The 9,328-nt window shown below is 42.8% G+C and overlaps 1 protein-coding gene across 2 annotated transcripts in view; it reads left to right on the top strand.

Annotated features, from left to right (window-relative positions):
* The first annotated feature begins 1,969 nt into the window (after positions 1–1,969).
* Positions 1,970–9,328, top strand: part of FNIP1 (folliculin interacting protein 1) — a 102,890-nt gene continuing 95,531 nt past the window's right edge. For both annotated transcript variants that reach the window (XM_014052001.2, XM_014051998.2), the window contains exon 1: positions 1,970–2,212. In XM_014052001.2, the coding sequence (XP_013907476.2) occupies positions 2,118–2,212 (95 nt within the window). In that variant the 5' untranslated portion in view covers positions 1,970–2,117. The remainder of the gene's footprint in view (positions 2,213–9,328) is intronic.

Below are 9,328 nucleotides of genomic sequence, written 5' to 3'. Positions count from 1 at the left end.
ATTTAATTGACTTTTGTCTGTACAGGTAGTCCTTGACCGAGTTGGGACCAGAACTTCCATTACTAAGCAATTTGATTAAGCGAGTTATGCCCAATTTTACAATCTTTTTTTGATATGGTTGTTAGTAAATCACATTTTTATTAAGCACACTGAGTTTCCACCACTGAGCTTGCTTGTTTTAAGTTGGTTAGGGAGGTTGCAAATAAGGAATCCTGGGATGTTGCAACCATTGTAAATACATGCTAGTTGCCAAGCATCTGAATTTTGATCACATAATCATGGGGATCCTCCTGTGGAAGTACCACTCACTTTTTTCAGCACCACTGGAACGTTGAACCAGTATTAAATGAATGATTGTAAATCGAAGACTACTGTGGTGGTGCAGTGGTTAGAATGCAGTACTACAGGCTGCTGCCAGCAGTTCATTGCTCACCAGGCTCAAGGTTACTGAGCTTTCCATCCTTCTGATGTCGGTAAAATGAGAATCCAGATTGTTGCAGACAATTTGAATCCAGATTGTTGCAGACAATTTGCTGATTTAAACTGCTTGGAGAGGGCTGTAAAGCACTGTGAAGCAGTATATGTCTTATTGCTATTGGTATATGCCTTGCCTGTAAGGTAGAGGATGAAAGGAAGATCTACAGTAAATGTTGCAACATTAAATATTCTGTTTCTAGCCTTGTCCTCTTCCATGATCCTTGTACCAAGGTTAGGAACTTTTTGTGCATGGGAAGGGAAGTTAACACTTTTGAGAAGGCTCAAAGATGTCACACAAAGTTTTTGTGTGCTGGGATTTTCCATATTTTTCTGGGGTTTCTACACAGACCAATTCTTTTTGGAAACAGCCAGGCAGAGACAGATGAATAACTCTAACCAAAATGGTCATCATGTGTCATTGCTATGATCAGTCTTAATACATGGCTAGATTTCCTGAAAGCCAGACTGCATTTGTGTGGTCCACTACATCCAGAGCTCTATTGCAACATTCACACCTTGAATCACTGGGTGTGCAGTTTTGTCCTCCTTGCAACACTCATACCTAGCACACCATTGGTGTCAAGGGTTGTGGAGTGATGGATGGTGATGGAGAAGAGAAGCTAAAGATTTAAGGTCACTCCTATCTGGTGACATGTAGAACTTTCTGGGCAACTCCCCAGTCTCAGTTTCCTTGGAGCAACTTACATTAAATGGTGGCGCTTGTGAGACGCCAACAAAGTGGTTTCTTATGGATACCGTCTTTAGCTCTCAAGGGAAAAGCGCTTAGCTTCAATTGCTAACTGTCTCGCCCATCTTCACTTTTGTTTCCCAACCATCTTGACTTCTTTCCCGGTAATTTGTAACTGAGAGGATTTAGGGGAATGACTTTCATAGCATCCACAATTAATATGTTGGCACAATCAATTTGTAACCGTTTCAGTCAGTTGTTAACGTAAACGAAAGACGCTCCCCCCTCCCTTCCCGCCTTTCATGGCACTTTTGAACTCTGACTTTTAGAACAATGTAATTAGAGGCATCTTCCTGACTGAACAGAACTGAAACGGAGCAGAAACAGGGGAGGGGTGGAGGGAGTTCCCAGCAACATTACTCAAAATTACGTTTCATAGAGCATGCTTGCCTTCTTGCGATCTTGAGCGCTGTTAGATTTGTGGAACGGATGCTCAGTTGGTCCCGGTTAAGCAAAATTCCCTTGAGCTTTCATGGGATGAACCTAAGCCAATCGGGGCTAAAATTGGCGGAGGAATCCGAATTAATTTGTCTACCCTCCCAGCCACCCCCCCCCGCGCTCCCCTCCCCCGGTTTCTCTCCACACCAAAACATCCCAGGGCTGCCGCGCCGCCGAGCCAAGCAGGGATACGGTTTTGACCCACGTGGGTTGGCCCGGCCAGCCAATCCGCGGCCGGGGAAACCCGCGCGAAGCCCCGCCCTCCTCCTCCTCCTCCCCTCCCCGCTCCCTCCCGAGCTCTTCAGCCACGGCTGCTGCAAGTGATTAATTTTTGTCATATGACTGTCACACCGAATGGAGTCGGGTTCGAGGAACTAAGCTGGCTGCCCCAGCTGCGAAAGGGCGATCGCTGCACAGGCTGTTCCCTGCAGGGACGGAGCGTCGCATTCCCAAAATGCCTCCCACACCCACCTTGTTGCAGAAGCTTTTCAACAAAAAGAACGGCTTGCTTTCCCCCGCCAAGGAGTTCAAGGAAGAGGCGGTCTTCAGGTAGGTAGGGGCAGGCGAAAGCCGGGCGAGGCAGCGGCTGCCAGCTCGTCTCCGGCGGGGGAAGCATGCTTGGCTTTCCGCTCTGTTGGCTGCTCGATCGCTTCCTACTGCACCCAGCAACGGGTGCCTGTGGGGGGGGGGGAGGGTGTCGGTCCTGTCCCCCACTCCCCTCCCTAGTCCGGGGCAGCCCGAGAGACTCTCCCAGCGCCTTTCCGCCCATCTGGCTTCCCCGAAGAAGCCTGGAGGAGGAGGAGGCGGGCGCGCAGGATTTCTTTCTTGGCAAGCTCTGCGCTGCCTTGGCGCCCGCATCGCCGGGCTCCCTCTCGGGCGGAAATCACACGGATATGCGCCTTCGCTGTGCGCCAAAACTTCGTGCGAAGCTTCTTTCTTTCTTTCTTTCTTCCTCCTCCTCTTCCTCCTCCCCACCGTCTAAACACGGTCTCTCTCTCTCCCCCCCCCCAAAAAAAAATCGGGCACATCACGTGCAGGCAAAGACTGCGCAAACCGGAGTTTTACATCACTTTCCGTCGGTTGCCAAAGCCTAAAAGAACCAGAAGGATCCATTCTCCCCTTCTTCTTCTTCTCCATCCTACTTCTCCTCCTAGTCCCGCTTCGTCTGCCTTTGAAGTTCTCTCTTTTCGCTCTGCATCAGAAGGGATCTCTTCTTCCTTCCACTTGCCCACCGGCTGGTTCGTTTCCTCTTTCCTTCTTCTCCTTGATGCCGCGTATTGACTGAACAGGTTGTTATTCTTTTTTCCCCTTTTAAAAAAAATCTCTTGGCCGCCTTTGCCAGGAGAAAGGGAGGGTTGAAGTTTGGCCAGAGCCACCTTAAAATGTTAAGGAAGGAGAAAACGGGGCTGTCAGCTGTGGGTAGATTTATGGAGGAATCTCTCCAGGTCCAGTCACAAGACAATCCTGTAAGGCTGCAGGCACGGGCTAGCAAAGGGATATCTGCCTCCCCCTCTCTTCAATTTTTCCTACCACTCCTTTTTCTCACCTGTATCCTGAAGGGCAGCCTTCTCCCCCAAATTTTGCCTGTTGAATTGGTCTATGCAATTATTCCATTATTCATAGATGGCCTCATAGATGGGATTGGTAGCTGGTTGCTGGAGGCATCAAGTTGGGGAAAGTTGCTTTACAATTTAGGATTATTATTCATTACATTCGATACTTAATCATTCTGCTTTGGGCTGTTGAAGAAAAAGTGGCCTCGTGTAGTAGAAACTCAGAGCCTATTATTATCTCTTTATGATGCAGCTTAGTCATATGACTATTATTTGCCTAGAGATGGCAGTGATAAGGATTGTATTTAGAGTTGAACTGAGCTTCATTCAGTTCAGTCAGTAACTCTGAAGCCTTGCTGTATTCTCCAGCCTTGCCTCTGAACAGGGGCAGGGAAGTGTCAGTTCCATCCTGTACATATTTCTTGGACCTGAGTGCAATCCTGAATAAGGGTGGACTTATGAACCCTGCTGCATCCCCCGTTCACAATGACTTGGGAGTGAAATAATTCAAAGTACCAATTTGAGCAAAAAGCATCGGTTGTGCTGAGCCAAAGCTTTAAAAATATAGGATTGGATTGACATCGGCAAGTGGACTTTTGCAGCTAGAAGAGGAATTACTTGCAAAGTTGGAGTTGTAGTAGTAAAATATTGGTGCAAGAGAGATTCACTGTATCTCTTACACTTAGGTGCATAAATTATATAACACGTTCTTTTCTGCCTTGTGGAAACTGCTAGGTTGTTGCTATTGATTTTGACATGTATTTAGCTATCTTTATGGCATTCCTACTTAAAACTGGCTACTTGCCTTTCCTTTTATGGCGTTCCATCTTCCAGTTTAATTATATGTCAGAACTTAAAATATATAGCCTCAGGGCTATGAGGAACCATTTATCAGCTTTGTTTAATTTTGATTATAGCCATATTGTTATTTTGTTGGCACTGGATGCTAAATTTATTTGAAACTATTCGTAGTGTATAAATCTACTGCATTATCTCAGTAAAACTGTCACTGCACTTTTGAAGGATTTTGTGTAGCTTGATATATAAAGAAACATCATGGGGTTCCTTCTTAAATTTAAGACACTGCATTTACTTTTATCTTGACTTTTAATTATTTAACTGCCCACTTTGTTAGGAAGACTTTCACTTTAACATCCTACAGTTTATCATTCACTATATTGATGTGTACAAATAATAAAACAAAATGTACACATGAGCTGTAATAGGGTGTAATAGGTGGCTCAGTGGCTAAGATGTTGAGCTTGTTAAGCAGAAAGGTCAGCAGTTTGAATGTGTCACATAGCAGAGTGGGCTCCCATTACTTGTCCCAGCTTCTGCCAATCCAGCAGTTCGAAAGCATGTATTATTATTATTGTTGTTGTTGTTGTTGTTGTTGTTGTTGTTATTATTAAACACATTTATATGCCACACAATCCTGAAGGACTCCGTAAAATGCAAATAGAAAAATAGGGACCACCTTTGGTGGGAAGGTAATTTAGTCATGCCAGATACATAACTACAGAGACATCTTCGGATAGCACGGGCTCTTCAGCTTTGAAACAGACATGAGTACCAGGAACAACTAGCACATATGTGTGAAGGGAACTTTTACCTTTACCTTACATATGAGCTGTATCCTCTTTGCTTCTCACATTTCCACTCTGAGTTTGATGACCATCAATTGGCTGTGCCGGCCTGTGATCAAGGTCTTCCAATAAATCTAAAGATCTAGATCTACAAACTTTGCACTCCCTTATCTAGAAGCAAGTCTCTTGAATTCTGATGGGCTTTTTCCCCTGAACAGATACAAATAAAACTAATCTTAAGTGTTATGAGCAAAACCTAGGTTTCTGAGTGAAATGTTTGTACTTAGAGAAAATTTGAATAGTTGTATTACCACATTTCTGATAAAACTAGTTAGCTCAATATTTGTGCAGCTCAATATTTGAAAGTCCATAGAAGGATATGCCAGTATTCTAGTACAGGTAGTCCTTGACTTACAACCATTCGTTTAGTGACTTTTCAAAGTTATAACACTAAAAAGGGACTTATGATTGGTTCTTACACTTATGACTATCACACCACATGATCAAAATTTGGGCTCTTGACAACCAGCATTTATTTATGACAATTGCAATGTCCCAGAGTGACAAGATCCTTCCCAGCCAGCTTCCAACAAGCAAAATCAATGGGGGTAGCTGGATTCATTTAACAACCACATGATTCACTTAATGACCTCAACTATGGTGGAAAAGGTCATAAAATTGGGCACAGCTCACTTAACAACCACCTTGCTTAGCAATGGAAATTCTAATTCCAATTGTCGTAAATTGAGAACTACCCATAAGAAGGTATTGAAAGTTAAGGGCTTCCTTTTTAGTATGCACAGTAAAAGTTAAACGTCTAGTTCAAGGGTCAGCAACCCATGGCTCTGGAGCCGCACGTGGCTCTTTCATCCCTCTGCTGCAGCTCCCTGTCGCCAGTTGGCTTCACAGTTGATAGGGCTTTCGGTTAGAACAGGTAGAGCAAAAAGGATCCTGCACTAGGAGGAGACTCTATGGTGGGGGAACCGGACTTCCGGTCGGCTCCAGAATTGAATGGGGGGCTTCCAGTTTGGACCTTTGGAGCTCTTTGAGTGTTTAAGGTAGCCGACCCCTGTTCTGGTTAAATAGAATAGTTACGGTTACCTTAGAGCTTATGTTTAATAAGTAGCTTTTTTCATCAATTTAAAAATTAAGAATTTCTTATGACAAATCTAAATAAATTATGCAGTTATCGATGAACAACTACTTTTGGGGTGGGCCTTGAGGAATCTTCAGTGTGTGCATGTACCTGCAATATTCCTGTTTTAAAGAAGAATGAATAATTGTTAACCTGTCCTATATGTTCATAGCCCTAACTTGTCAACCCTTCATACCTTTCATAGCTTGGTTATATATGCTGTTTACCTGCAAATTTTGCTCACTGATTATTACCTTCTGTCTTTTTAAATAGCAGGGTAGCATTTAAGGTGGTGAAATTTTGATACAAGTGAAGCATTCAGAAATTTGGAACGTACACATATTTCAAAATCTTGATGGTTATAGAGCTAACAAGGCTCTGAGTAAGGGTTCTGCTGTCAGCACATTTGAAATTGGCAATGCAGATTTTTCTTTTTAGTGGAATCTCAAAATAAGGCTATGTATATGTCATTCAGTACACATATTGGTACATGGGTCTATATGTGGCATGGCTTGTTTTAGGTGCAGGCCTGTATATGTCATATCCACTTATTCTATCCCATGGGTGGAACACAGTACAGTCACATATCTTCAACAGTCTGCTAAGTGTTCCCCAATTATTATTTTTATTGTTTGGGATCAGGGATGGGCTGCTGGCGGTTCGCAGGGGTTCGTGAGAACCTCTAGCTAAGATTCTGTGCAGTTCAGAGACCCCACCCCCCCAAATCCCACTCCTGGCTGGCCATTCCTACATGGCCCATTTTGGATGTGGGTAAGTGCCAGGCGCACACAGAGGCTCAGGGAGAGCGAAAAACAGGCCTACCGGAAGAGGGCCTCCAGACCCTGGTGAGGCCATTTTCGCCTTGAGGAAAGCATCCGGAGCCTGGGGAGGGCAAAAAACTCCCTCCCTGCTGTGATGCAGGGGGCCGACTAGGACATGTCCTTAGCAACCAGGCAAAGAATCCCTTACTAAAATTTTGGAAGCCCACCCGTTTGAGATCATTTAAAGCAGCTTTTGGTCAGGCATGAAGGATTCCTTGTGGAAGGGGAAGAAGTAGAAAATTTGCTGTGTGAAAATTATACTTGGCTGATCATAGAACCTTATTCATTCATTCATGTTGGGGATCACCTTGTATGTACACATGTGCCCGTTCACACCTAAACAAGATAGCACAATTTTGCAAGCCAAGTACATCATAGGGAATTAACAAATCAGCAGTTATTGGACATGATAGCTGTAGACATCCCTACATGAATATTTTCTGATTCTCAGACACGGGGGACAAATCACCATATATTATATGTGCTTTGCCAAAGACATCTAGTTCCTTGTTACTGAAACAGCATGTTGGGATTCTTCCAACCAGATGGACTGTAATGGCATTATTGCTCTTAGAATTCCCAGTTGGTAATGCTATCATCTGGAGGACAGTAAATCAGCATAAGTAGCAATAAATTATCTTGGCCTAATCCAACCAGGCAGCACTAATATTCTTTAGGTTTGTGTATAAATGTGTGTGTGTATTTTTTGCAATATTTACTGTTGATGCCTTGTATTTTCTAGTCTGCTTAAAACCCGTACATTAACTAATTCACCGATTAAAAGTCCCTGCCTACCACTTGTTCTGTGAAAGAACAAAAAAACAAGGCAACAATGATAAAAGTTGTCCATATGTGTAAATTCTTTTTTATTTCAAAAGATTGCTTTCTTGAGAAAAGTCAGTACCACGTTCTGTTGCTCTTCACAATGCTGAATGTTTCTAAGCTCACTTTTACTGCAAACGTGTTTTGAATTTAATACCTTGAGTATTAAAACTTTCTGTTTTCCTTACCACTATTTAAATCATTTCTTCTAGAAAATTTATATGAGGGTTACATGAGAATATTGTTGTTATTGTTGTTACGTGGTTAATCTTTGGTGAGATTCACAGCCTTTGGGGCTGGTTGGTAGCTCAACAGCTCGAGTCCTAACCAAGGACCTAGGAACTGTTAAGTTAATGTCGAAGGATATAAGCTGTTCCAAGTACAGGGTGGGGCATAACCTTTTCCTAGGGGGTCACAGCAAGATCGACAGCAGTTTACAACTTCCGCGACACCTCATTTTAAAGCCCATAAAAAACTGAATTGAATGAGCTATTAAATGTTAAATTTGCTTTAAGAATGGCTGGAAAATTCGATTCGGAAATGCAAATGCGACTCAGCAATTGTTAAAGGAAAACAATGTCGAATTTTGGGGCAATGACGTCTGGCCGGGAAATTCGCCAGATCTCAATCCGGCAGAGAACATTGGGGCCATAATTAAGGATTAAGGATGAAGTGGAAGCTCTGATGATTCAGGAGCAAGGTCAAAATCGATATTCGGTTGAAACTTTGAGAATGAATTTGGAAACTGTGTTGAAAAATCTGGAAAATCGAACGGAACTGTTTGAAGATTTGTTGTGTTCTTATCCACCTCGTTTGAATGCTGTTCGAAGGGCTAATGGTGGTCATACTGACTATTAAATCGTGTCAATAAACTCAGTTTTTGATGGGCTTTCGAATGGTGTATGAATTATTTGTGTTGTTATTACAAGTGTTGCTGTGACCCCCTAGGAAAAGGTTATGCCCCGCCCTGTAGGGTGGTTTTTTGTAGAATCAGAATGTTCAAGTCTGATAAATTTAAAATAGCGAGGTAGCCCTTTGGGTATTGCTCCAAGGACTCCAATTACAATTGGGACAACACACGATTTCTTTTTCCACAGTCGCTCAACTTCAATTTGCAGGTCCCAGTACTTTGTGATTTTTTTCTTGCTGTTTATCTTCAATTTGTGCATCTCCAGGTATTGCAATGTCAATGAACCATACTTTTTTTCTTTTCAACTATTGTTATGTCAGGTGTGTTGTGGGCCAAGTGGCTGTCAGTCTGAATTCTGAAGTTCCACAAGACCTTGACTTTCTCATTCTCTAAAACCTTCTGAATCTGATGTTCCCAGTGGTTTTTGCTGTACTCAAATCCAAACTTTTGGCACAATTTCCTGTGAATGATCTTAGCAACGCGGTCATGGCGTTGTAGGTAGTCAGTTTGTGAAATTTTGCTGCACCCACTGATTAAGTGGTCGACTGTCTCGTCTTTCTTATTACAGAGGCGACATTTGCTGTTGGTGGTAACATGTTGAATTTTTGTCTTCATGCAGTTTGTGGATAAGGCTTGTTCTTGAGCTGCCAAAATAAAGCCTTCTGTTTCTTTTTTCAGTGCTGCTGATCTTAACCAGCTCCAAGTTAGTTTTTAGTCAGCTTCGCCTTCAATATTTTCAAGTATTGGCTATGCATAGCTTTGTTTTTCCAATTTTCAGCTCGCTTCTCAATTACTTCTTTCTTATATTCAGCTTTTGACTTAGTTGTCTTCCTTAATC

The sequence above is a fragment of the Thamnophis sirtalis genome, unplaced genomic scaffold (genome assembly GCF_051295495.1).
Source record: "Thamnophis sirtalis isolate CommonGarterSnake01/CBP01778 unplaced genomic scaffold, rThaSir2_p1.2 scaffold_3, whole genome shotgun sequence".
NCBI lineage: Eukaryota > Metazoa > Chordata > Lepidosauria > Squamata > Natricidae > Thamnophis > Thamnophis sirtalis.
The sequence above is the reverse complement of the archived record's forward strand: the minus strand, read 5'-3'. Positions and strand labels throughout refer to the sequence as shown.